The sequence below is a fragment of the Amphimedon queenslandica genome, unplaced genomic scaffold (genome assembly GCF_000090795.2).
Source record: "Amphimedon queenslandica unplaced genomic scaffold, v1.1 AMPQUscaffold_13384, whole genome shotgun sequence".
NCBI lineage: Eukaryota > Metazoa > Porifera > Demospongiae > Haplosclerida > Niphatidae > Amphimedon > Amphimedon queenslandica.
Genome location: NW_003546380.1, coordinates 178,436 through 191,041, shown reverse-complemented (window position 1 = coordinate 191,041; position 12,606 = coordinate 178,436). Strand labels below are relative to the sequence as shown.

The 12,606-nt window shown below is 36.0% G+C and overlaps 1 protein-coding gene across 1 annotated transcript in view; it reads left to right on the top strand.

Moving 5' to 3' along the window:
- Positions 1-12,606, top strand: part of LOC109582423 (AF4/FMR2 family member 4-like) — a 22,035-nt gene that overhangs the window by 5,995 nt on the left and 3,434 nt on the right. The window contains exons 3-18 of the mRNA XM_019997124.1: positions 1,897-1,950; positions 2,171-2,200; positions 2,413-3,012; positions 3,429-3,593; positions 3,774-3,811; positions 4,315-4,495; positions 6,292-7,047; positions 8,257-8,310; positions 8,586-8,632; positions 8,693-8,824; positions 9,165-9,237; positions 10,739-10,816; positions 10,934-11,058; positions 11,309-11,381; positions 11,498-11,530; positions 12,431-12,538. Of these exons, the coding sequence (XP_019852683.1) occupies positions 1,897-1,950; positions 2,171-2,200; positions 2,413-3,012; positions 3,429-3,593; positions 3,774-3,811; positions 4,315-4,495; positions 6,292-7,047; positions 8,257-8,310; positions 8,586-8,632; positions 8,693-8,824; positions 9,165-9,237; positions 10,739-10,816; positions 10,934-11,058; positions 11,309-11,381; positions 11,498-11,530; positions 12,431-12,538 (2,547 nt within the window). The remainder of the gene's footprint in view (positions 1-1,896; positions 1,951-2,170; positions 2,201-2,412; positions 3,013-3,428; positions 3,594-3,773; positions 3,812-4,314; positions 4,496-6,291; positions 7,048-8,256; positions 8,311-8,585; positions 8,633-8,692; positions 8,825-9,164; positions 9,238-10,738; positions 10,817-10,933; positions 11,059-11,308; positions 11,382-11,497; positions 11,531-12,430; positions 12,539-12,606) is intronic.

Sequence of the window (12,606 nt, the reverse complement as noted above, 5' to 3'; positions counted from 1 at the left end):
TTAATGCACTCACAAAGCTTGTTTGTTTTACCGCATTACTTTATGAGCATGAACCTACATGTACATCTATTGTATATTATATTTCACATTATTATGATAATAAACTCTTTTAGTTTGTGTACCATTAGCTAACCCTGTTAACTATTGGATGTACACTAATTCCACTCTACATGTACATGTACATGTACTGTAGTGGCAGATTTACTAATCAATACATGTAATTACCCAATTACTGTGCTTGGATACATACTGTGTACATGTACATGTACATAATTACATGTACATGTATATGTACATGTAATTGTACTTTATTCACGCCCTAATGAGTGTGTGTGACAAACAGTATAATTGCTGTTCCCATGCAGCAGCTGCTTATGGGCATTATTTAGAGTCAATAATACCGGTTTTTTTTTTTAATTTTGTGTACATGTACATGTACATCAGTAATGGATGTCATTTAATCTCTTGATGATTTATGAAAAAAAATTTTTTATGATAACAACAGCTGGTCTGTGCTCTTAAAAATACATTGACTGCATGGGAACTGGAACTGACTGGGTATATTACACTATAGTTACAAGGAGAACTACTTGATTGTGTCATGGAATTTTTGATATTTTTTGAACTCACCACAAGAGAGAGAGAGACATGAAGAAAGAAGGATATTCATTTTTAATAATTCAATTTTATTTTAGCATCTATCATTTTATTGGTCTACATAGTCACTATACATGTACGTTGTAATGTACATGTACATGTATACATGTATGTCATACACATACATGTACATGTATATTATGTACGTGGTGATGTTGTAGACTGGTGTAAGACTTCGTTCATTGGCTATATGTGTCTTGTGTGGGCTGCCTCTGTAGTTCAAAAGCCGTTTAATATTATAACAAAGACAAAACTTGAACCTCAAGCCACACATTGATGTACACGTACGTGTATGTAAGTGTATGTTATTTGTGGTTGCTATATCCTTTTAGGAAGCCTTTCTGTGCTGCTGTAGCTTGCTCCTCTCTGTCTCTCTCTCTTTGTCTCTCTCTGTCTCTCTCTCTGTCTCTCTCTTTATCTGTCTTTCTCTCTTTGTCTCTGTCTCTGTCTCTGTCTGTCTATCTGTCTGTCTGTCTGTCTCTCTCTCCCTCTCTCTCTCTCTCAGTGACATTTTTTTCTCAGCACATGTACATTGCATTTAAGTGTTTGTGATTTAGTCAGTGTATAACACTGCACATTTATGTATGTAAATATTGATCATTCCTAGTTGGATATGTGATATTGTGTTTTATAATTCTTTCCACTTAATCTCTTTCTGCCTCTCTTTCCCCCCCACTTCCTATTGTACACGTACATTTATCTTGCCCCTTCTCTCTACTTTTCTCTCCCTCTCTCTCTCCCTCTCCCCCCCCCTCTCTCTCCTGTACACTGTAATTAACATTCTTATCCATATTCGTCTGGCAATGTTTTTCCTACAAGTTGTTGTGAAGTCTATATCTTCCTCATGTATACTGTCTACAATTGCATTACCTGCATTGAGTTAATTGAGTTGGTGTGGTAGTTATTTTGTCTTGTTCTTGTTTTCTTAGAACTATGTTTCCTCTTGAACTGTGTCCGTACCTTGTACATGTACTTAATTAGCCACCTGTTGACACCTGTATGTGGATATACTGAGATATACTGAGAATTACTAGCAAGTTATAATAATATACGTGACCAAAGGCTACGTTTATAGCTTTTGGTCGTTGCCCGATTTTTGAGCAATTAAAAAAATTTATAAAATTTAATCGGAATTAGCTCAAAGTTGATACACAACATAAGGACATGTATATGTATCAGAAAAAAAATTATAAAAATTGAGAATCCTGACTGAGTTTTTTTCTTTTTATTTTCTGATAGTCACATTCTGGAGGGAAGAAGCAGCAGGCACCAAGATTTGGAAATCTGATACCAGTAATGGACTATTATAATATACACATGCACTCTTTGATAATTGATATGTACTGTACATGTACTTTAATCTATTAGCCTTTGTATGTCTTAGTTTTCCCACACATCCTCTCTATAATGTTCTTTGCTATTACTCAGTTCCCACACTTTTACTACCTCTGTATTCCTTCTCTCTCTCTCTCTCTCTCTCTCTCTCTCTCTCTCTCTCTCTCTCTCTCTATAGCGTAATGATGAACTAAAGCACTTAGCTACAGTAAGTCATTATACTTATGTACATGTATATATACATGTACTGCATGGACACACACGACAATGTCATGTTTGGAATTCAGCTGCTGTACAAACTGTTTTTAAAAATGTTTTTGTGGATAGCTGACATCATTCTACCTGACCATGTACACACATGTAAATGTACATGTGTGGTAATTATAATGACTAGGAAATACTATTTCTTTTTCTCTATAGAATATACTAGGGGACTATCATTCAACCGTTGAGACCTTAACACAGGATCATAATCGACTGATGGGTGTCGACCGGACCCTCCCCATCACACCTCTCCCTTCTTCTCTCTCCTCCTCCTCCAATCCTTTCGAAAACGCATTCAGATCCCATGTCAATCGTCAAACCAAAGCCCCGCCCACTTCTCTAACGATCAATTCACACTTTTCAAACGAAGAGCCATTACCTCACCCTCTGTCTCAGGCCGACGGGTCTGGATCTCGACATTCAAAGAAACGAAAGAAAAATCAAAGTTACAAGAAAGAGCCCGAGCCTGCTGCTACTGAGCATGCTCAGTTCGGGAGTCTGCCAAAGTCTGCCATTAAAGGAGAAGAAAAGAAATTAAGGAAATTGAAAAAGGAGAAGTACGAGTCTTTCGACCACGCCTCTTCTGATCACGCCACGTTTCCGAGTCACGTCACGTCATCCTCCGTTGTCTCGTCCGGTGGTCACGTGAGCTCAGGGTCGTTGGAAGCACCTCCTCCTCCTCCTCAGCTACGCAAACCCAACAAACTCTTTATAGACACTTCTTCCCTCGACGCATCAGATTTACAATCTATTAAAGTAAGAGCTGGCTCCATTTAATCCTCTTCTACATGTACATCTACATGTGTGCATGTAGCTACACATATTATGCTCTCTTTTGATGCATGTACATGTAACTACATGTACATACATGTACATGTATGTACATGTACATGTACATATATTAAAGAGCTCATTTTAATTCCCTTGTACATGTACATGTATGTGTGATATACACATGTTGCTACATGTATCACATTCTCTTTTTTGGTATCTTTTCCTCTACAATAAATTAATTTATGGAACATGTAGTACATGTACATGTATATTGCTAACTCTTTCCTCCTACAAGCATCTTATTACAGCATTTAATTACTTCCTTCCCTTCTTTATAATTATTATATTACCTTCTCTGCCTCTCTCTCTCTCTCTCTCTCTCTCTCTGTTCTTCTTAGGATTTGATTCACCTTCCTCCATTCATTACCCCTATACACACTCCTTGCAAGAAATTAGATAATCCATTTCACTTCCCTTCCTCTCAATCCTCCACTGCCTCTCTTCCTAATGCTACGAGCAGCACATCAACCCTTGCTACCACTACCGTCATAATGGACTCACAAGTGAGTGTCTCTTTAATTCACGTTATACCACGCAGTGCTCTTCCTTATTGAATGTCCTTAGTCATTACATGTACATTTATATTTCCAAGTATAGATGAATATGTATACATGTATGTAGCACATTACGCTGCTTCTTTTAATCTTTTATTTTTGCTCTCTCTTTCTCTTTTCTTTTTATAGAATGCACCCAACACACTTCATGGCAATCCAATAACAAGGTAGTGTATGCACGTGTACATGTACATACATGTACATGTAATGTACACGATTATAAATTTACATATTATGCTTTTACTTCTTGTACATTTACATGTACATTTTTATTGTTACTATTTTTTAATTTCATGAGTATACATCCATGTTTTTTTTTTTTTTTTTTTTTTAATATAATAAAATACAGAATATACATGTACTTATGTGTGTCTGAGATAAAAGTTTAAATATTATACAGAAGATATAGTATATACATGTAGAATGTACAATGTATGTAGTTTAATAAACCCTCCCATCTGAGAGAGCTTGCTCATGAGAACGGAAGGAGCGACAGGGATGATGGTAAGAGGAGCGTGCACCTCTGAGACACATAATAGAGCTCCTAAAATACATCCATGTACAATGTATGCATTTATATAAATTTTTTTTCCTTGTTATTATTATTATTAGTTTATTAGTATTACTATTATTATTATTATTGTTGTTATTATTTTCATTTCCTATGTAGAACCAGTTCCCATCAGTCTGGCCCTGGTTCTATAGTCCCTGATATATTAGGTGACATCAGTAGCAGTGAAGACAACACCAGCAGCTCATCAGAAGATGAGGACGAGGAAGAGAGTGAGGGAGAGAGAGAGACAGCTGCCCCTGGAGCATTTAGTGAGAACACTTCTTCAATGCTGGACCAGGTACTCTACTCTACTCTACTGTACATATGAATGATGTATTGTTAATTTATATACATGTACATACATGTAAGTGTCACTTTAAAATGTATTTTTATCCTTTGCTGCGTGTGTGCATGTACATGTAATTAGTTTTGTGTGTTAGGGCGTGTCTGTATTTTGATGTTAATGCTACTGTAGTTGGTTCTCAGTTCTCACTGTCATGTGTGGTTGGTTGTCAGTGGAAGGGGTTTATTGTGTCTCCATTTTGAATGAGTCTTAATGTATATTGTCTATAGCTGTCAGTTCATTGCTCTCAGCTGTGTAGTGTCTTTAGAACAGGATTTAAGCTCAGATCTAATTTCAAATTTAAATGCAATATATGTACATATACATTGTACTTGTTTGGATGTATAGATGTGTAGTTTTACCTGAACACTACTCTACTCTATATTGCAACACTTTTGTAGACACATGTACACATGTTTATGATCATTGAAATTTTGGGAGACCATATGTCACAAAAATGGGAGATTTAATGAAACATACAATGTACATGTGTACATGTACATGTAGAGTAGATAAAATATAACAGACCAGAAATCTCCCATATAAGCTATCTTTACATGTAGATCTAAATCTAACAGTCATTATGATACATGTACATGTACTTGTTCTTAATGTTGCATGTACATGTACATGTACATGTATGTGATGGTTATTAGGAATTATTGTTATCTCTTTATCAGTCCTTCCTAGTAGCTAGGCCTTCAGTATAATAGCTATTGTGTATGTCATTACTCATGAAATGATGTCACTGTGTTATGATTAATAGGATTCATTATTGATCAATTAGTTTCATTGCTGGATGATTTTATTCATTGTGATACTTATTCATTGTATGTATGGTGGAGAGTAGAATTTCTTAAGAATACATGGATTCTAATTAATAGCATACATGTACATGTATTTCAATGTTATTGTATTACTTGTAGCAAGAGTGGATAATTATTTAGGGTGAGTGTCTAACCTGCCTATATTCTGTGATACCGCAGCGCGTATGTTTACATCCGTTTTTTGCAAGTACAGTCAAACTTCTCTAAAACGAACTCCCAATTAGCGGACACCTCTCTATAACGTACACTTGCTCTTGTCCCGGCCATAAGGCCATTGGGTAGTATATAAAAGAACCTTTGTATAGTGGAACCTCTCTATTCTGTATAACAGACGAGATTTACTGTCCCCACACATCTACACGTGTACAAATTAACCTCCAACAGACGAACGCGGCCCACGCAATGGACTTTCTAATTAACGTGCATCAAGAAAATGGCGGATTTTTTGGTGTGATTAGCATGGGATAACCTCCGATTTAAGGACACCTCTGTATAAAGGACAGTGATGGCTGGCCCATAGGTGTCCGTCTTAGAGAGGTTTGACTGTACACAGAGTTAATCTCGGTAATCTTTAAATTAATGGGTGTGGTTGATAGCTTATAGTAAATGCGCTATATTGAGTTTTAATGTATTGTGTGTACGAAATGTACATGTATAATGTATTTTACTATTGCCTTAATTTGAATTTATGTACATGTATTAATAGTAATTTACTTATATGGAATGTAAAAAGTTCTTAGTGGATTTGTACTACAGTTGAAATGTGCCAATTTTTGAAAATTGAACTGGTGATGCTTTCCAAAATACTTTGTGGTACTTCTTGATTTTTGATAAATATTAATTTTTGATTAAAAATATCCTTTTATAATTAATTCAATATTAATATTATGATTAATTATTCATTGATTGTTCCTTTGTGTGTAGATAAGACGTGAGTTGAATCCTTCCCTTAACACCATAACTCCATTGAAGTCCTCTCCACCCACTCTCCACCGCTCCCTGTTGCTACCGGCAACGGATGAATCCGCTAATCTATCGCCAGCGAAATTCCCGCACCCATTCCCCCCACCACCTTCTTCCACGGCTCCGTCAAATGCTAACGATCACGCATCAAGTGATTCTGATTCATACTCTGATTCTGATTCCGATTCTGATTCGGAATCGGAATCAGAGTCTCAACCTCTCCAGTCCGAGGCTGCCCATAACTCGGTTTTGTCCGGTGAGGGAAACACCCAACCATTCGACCCCGCCCAACATTCTTCGTTTGACCACACCCACACTCGGCGACAAGAATCGAGGCCCTTTACATACGAGCCCGAAAGTGCCACGCCTACACCTACTGGAACTCAATACGCACTCGGTAATTTCAGTCAATCTCATTCCGGCCACGCCCATCAGCAGTCGCATGGTGAGAGGGGTTCGTCTCATCCAAAGAAGCGACGTCATTCTGAGAACGCTCGGAAAAGGCGTCAAAATGCGAGTCATCAGGAGAGAGATGACAAGAAGATTCATTTGTCTGAAGTCCAGGACTTTTCTAACAGCAGGGTAGGGAGTGATGATCCAACGGCATACAGGCATAGTAAGCCACACCTCTCTGAGGGGAGGGGCAAAGATGTCTCGGAACTTGTTGTTCAGATTTCTCTCGCTAAAGTTGAAGTACCCCAGAAGACTAAGCCACAGGTAACTGGATAGTAATGATAGTATTATTGATAAGAAAGAAACCTTTTGTAATGGTGATAGTGAAGAATGAATTAGTGATATTAATGTGTAATATATTTGTCATTTAAAATTTAAAATAATATAGGAGCAGGTTGAAGTTTCAATCAGGGATTATGGAATATAGCACATTAAAAAGAATATTTTACATTACATTTTTATGAGTTTTTAAAGTTGCTCAAAAACCAGGCCAAAACCATACATGGTCTCAGGCCAAATTTTGCCCAAAAATAAAAAGGAGAGGATTCTCAATTTTTATAATTTTTCCTGATGCATATACATGTACATGTACTTATGTTGTGCTGAAAGTTTAAGCTAATTCCAAGAAAAATAAGATTTTTTACTGTTGCTCCAAAATTGGGCTAAAGTCCCTGTACTATAGTACATGGTCCGAGCCCAAATTTTACCAAAATTAAAAATTTGAGATGTGTCAATTTTTATAATTTTTTCATGCATATATATGGTTTTATGTTGCATAGAAAGTTTGAGCTGATTCCGATCAAAATTAAATTTTTTATGAATTTTTAAATTTGCTCCAAAATTGGGCCAAATTCCCTGTACTATAGTACAGGGTCACGGACCAAATTTTGGCAAAATTGAAAAGAAAAGAATTTTTCATTTTTATAATTTTTCCTGATACATATACATGTTTTTATGTTGTGTAGCAAGTTTTAGCTGATTCCAATCAAAATTAGATTTTTTACGAATTTTTAAAGTTGCTCCAAAATTGGGCCAAAGTCCCGGTACTATAGTACACGATCTCGGGCTGCATTTTGCCAAAATTGACAAGTTAATATTTCTTCATTTTTATATTTTTTTTCTATTACATATACATGGTTTTATGTTGTGTAGAAAGTTTGAGCTGATTCCAATCAAAATTAGATTTTTTATGAATTTTTAAAGTTGCTCCAAAATTGAGCCAAAGTCCCTGTACTATAGTACACGGTCACGGGCCGAATTTTGCCAAAATTGACAAGTTAATATTTCTTCATTTTTATAATTTTTCCTAATACATATACATGGTTTTATGTTGTGTAGAAAGTTTGAGCTGATTCTGATCACATTTAGGTTTATTTACGAATTTATAAAGTTTCTTCAATATTGGGCCAAAGTCCCTGTTTATTTCAATCTACTTATGTTATAGTTAAATAATATTTTTATTGTCTGCTATAGGCAACAGTAGGTCCTTATCACATATCAGACAGTAAGAGGACAGGATCAGTTTCTGTAAGTACATGTACTTGTTGTTTCTTATTATTATTTATTTTTGATTATTTTTTATTTTTGATCATTGATTATTATTTATTTTCTTGACTGTTATTAATTTTTTGGTTATTATTTATTTTTGGTTATTATTATTTGATTATTATTTATTTTTATTTTTTATTATTATTAATTTTTTCATTACTATTTATTTTTTAGTTATTATTTCTTTTATTATCATTTATATTTTGGTTATTATTTATTTTTTATTATTATTAAAAAAATTTTTTTGTGTGTAGGATTCCAGTCACTCTTATCGAGATACTTATCATCACAGTGACCACAGGTAAACCATTTCTTTAACGACACTCAATTTCATTCTTTCTCTTCTCTTCCTCGTCCCTAGGGGCTGGTCTAACGATTACAGCCGATCTCATAGAGAAGGAGGTGGGGAGAGGCATTGGAACGAAACCCCGCCCCCTGGAAACCGACCTAACGATGAGCATTGGTACCACGAAAGCAACTCAACCAATGAAAGGTAACACACTACATACATGTACATGTACATGTACATGTACATATAACTTCAATATACATGTACATGTACATGTAATTTATTTTCTATTTTCACATTACCTTAGAGTGACTTTTAATTGCTGGTACTAAATTTTGCAATTTTAGCACAAGGTAGATTTTGCTGGTATTAAAAATTACGATTAAGTAATTATTACTAATAGTTATATGGCATCATGACGTCATTATTAATAATTGCGATTTTTAACCCAAACGCAAAATTCGCAATTAATAGTACCCGCATTTAAAAGTAACCTTAAGGTATTTATATACATGTATACATGTATATATATCTTGTCTATTAGAAGCAGACATGTCAATCCTCAGCTTTATTATGAGAGGGCTAGATCACTCAAGAGAGAAGCTGATTCACTTCCGGTGAGTAACAAAAAATCATATTGTGCATTACATTACTAAGAGATTAGTAAAAAAAAGAGATAGAGAGATTTTACATGTACAATGTAGAATTTAAAAAACGTAAAAAAAATGAAAAAGTAGTACATGTACAATTAAATAGTATAATAATAAATAAATAATATAATATAAATGAATAATATAATAATAATAATAATAATAATAATAATAATACAATAGCTTGTAGTACATATATACTATGTCCCAACTGAGTTTGGACCAAGAAAAACTGGAATAACTTTTTATAGGAATGTGGGATAAGAATGAGACTTTCACAGGATCTTAGTCGCCCAATGCCGCTTCAGGATCTCAGGTCTTGGGTCTCTCATCCCTTGGGAACCCTGAGAACCAGGTTCCCCCTATAAACCCAATGGCATATCAAAGCTAACCGCAATGACGTTTTATGATGTCATAGTTTACATAAGCACATGTGGTCGAGCGCCCAAACTGATAATTCTTCTTTTAAAATGCTAATAGAGCGAGATCTTCTAATAATGATGGCCTTTATGAAGACTAGTTGACTCCAGGAGCTATTGTACTGCTTATCAGGAATAACAAGACTGTTTTAAGAGTGAAACAAGATAGCCAAAATATCGGCCATGTCTCTATGAATATCATTATAATGCTTCATTAGTGACGTAGATACATTTTTCAAATTCCAATGCAGCTGCTTCCACTTCCGGTCCATTCTCAGTTGGGACATACATGTAGTATAGTCTTGTGTTGATTCCTCATTTTGTTGCTTATCGTTACTATGCATGACCGATGATGTCACGTGTTTTCAATTGTAGCCCATTACTTAAAAGTGCATAACTCGAATGCCTCCTTGTCTGGATGGGTGTAGAATGTATCTCTTTCATGCTCTGCTGGTGTCCCTCTGATGTAACATTGCAACATTGCAGTCATTTCAATTTTAGTGGAGCACTTTTCTGATTCTGTGGGCATTTAGACCCACATTAAACTCTGCTATGATAATCGTTATATAACCCTGTACAATTAAAAAGCTTGTTTTGAATCCCTATTATCCCTTTGAAGTACAGCTAGCGGGCTCCGTGTTATTTTTGCAGCTGCCGTGTTATTTTTGCAGCTGTCGTTATCATGTTTTTAGTAATTAATTATTGGCTGGAGGTGATATATGATATGATCAATCGGACACGTGCCTTTACTTGCAAGAGTAAACAATAAAGTCCTCGACTTTTGATGCACTGTACATGTACTGCAGCTATTGACTCCATTCTAACTAAAGGACTTACATGTACCTTAAAATGAAAATGAATACAGCTAGGCCATCATTATGCTAGAGTTAGAAAAATTTCTAACTTTCATGGCATTTACTACATGTAATGTACATGTACATACTTTTCTGCTTATGATCACGTACATATGTACGTGTATGTGTTGTGTGTATGTGTATATTATGTATATTAACTAATTTTCTTCTCTCTTTCTTTCCACACATTAATAGCCTAATGATGCTGTTCGTAAAGCTTTAAAGTACATGGAAGCCGTGACTTATTTTATGAGGCATGGCTACTCACAGGAGGTAGAAGAGGGAGGGGAGAGGGAGAGAGGGAGGGAGAGAGAGAGAGGGAGAGGGTGGGAAGAGGGGGAGAGAGAAAAAACGGAAATTGTAAATTTGATTTTTCTTGTTTTGTCTCAGACTGATTTAAGTGTAAGTGGCAGCAGCAGTAGAGGTGGAGCTTACAAGATATACTCGGACATTGTTAACATGGTCAAGTACTGCTCTAAAATGGGGAGCGAATGCAAACCACTACTGATACTATGGTGAGAGAGAGAGAGGGAGAGTAATAGAGGAAGAGAACATGCAATTAACATACATGTACATGTACATGTACATGCACATTTAACATAGAATAATAATACTATTGATAGTACATAATAATGTCTATGTTAAAAAGTACATACATGTACATATGTACATGTACATGTGCAGCATGTATCTTGATTTAAATGTTACTATGTACATGTACATGTATATTTTGATAATTTAATGTACACTTATTTATACTTGCAGTTTAAGGTGTCATTCTGTGTTACTGTGGAGGATGTATACTCTTAGGCAGTACAATGTCCACCAGCTCTATAAGGTAATGCAAGTTCCTCTCTCTCTCTTCATATTCCATTATTATCATGCATATTTGGATCTCCTTCCTTTTGTCTCTCTCTCTCTCTCCTTTTTAAAATTACTTTCCTTGTCATCTAGGAATTACAAGATGTCTTTAATACTTCTTCTAAGGTTAGTGGACAAGAAAAAGAGAGGAGAGAGAGAGGGGGGAGGGAGAGGGAAAGAGGGGGAGAGAGGAGGAAGGAGAGAGAGAGGGGGGGAAGGAGAGAATGGGAGGGGATGGGAAAAGAGACTAAGAGTGGTTAGTCCCTTGTATATGGTGAACAAGCATCTAATTTGTTTGTTTTAAAAATGGTGACCTTTCCATAGGGTGGGTACATCCTTTGTTTAACGTAAGGGAATATATTATCATTCAGTTTTGGATCTGTTGGTACACAGCTGCATGTCAATGTACATGTAATGCAGGATAATTGCTCGTTGGGTTTGTTTGCTACCAGTTACACTCAGCAGAGATTACAAAATCTCATTTACAGTTCAATCAATGCACATCAAATGAAATAATAATTAATGCTTTAAACTAATTGTTAGAATATGTCCGATAGTGCCTCTGGGTATGTTTTGGTTTCTGGTGGCTGATTGGTGGCTGGTTGGATGTGGTTACCTATTGCATGACTCAGTGTTGAGACTAAAAGAGAGAGGATAGGGGAATGGTTCATGAACTTGTTTCTCATTTTATTGAAATCACCTTGGTGTGCACGTGTGTTTGAATGATGTGGCACTGTAATGATGTTTAGTGCTTTAAATTTTATTTTGATGATATTTTTGTGCTAGAGCACTGAGTGTAGTGTACTCTGTGCATGACATTATCAGTACAAAGAAGGAGAGAGAGGGGGAGGGAGAGAGAGAGAGGGGGGGAGGAAGAGAGGGAGGGAGGGAGAGAGAAGGAGGGAGAGAGAGAGAGAGAGAGAAAGAGAGTGACAGAGAGAGAGAGAGAGAGGGAGGAGTGAGAGAGAGAGATTGTGTGAACCCACATTCAATGAGATATTTAATGTATTTTCTTTTATTTTTTAGCATCATCAAAAGTCTCCGGTACCTTCTGGTAACTTCTCTCCATTGCCATCTCCTACTAGTGTAGGGAGTACAGCAAGTTCATGCAGTGTACCATCCGCTAGTGAACAGGTACACAACCTTCTCTCTCTCTCTCTCTCTCTCTCTCTCTCTCTCTCTCTCACTCTCTCTCTCACTCT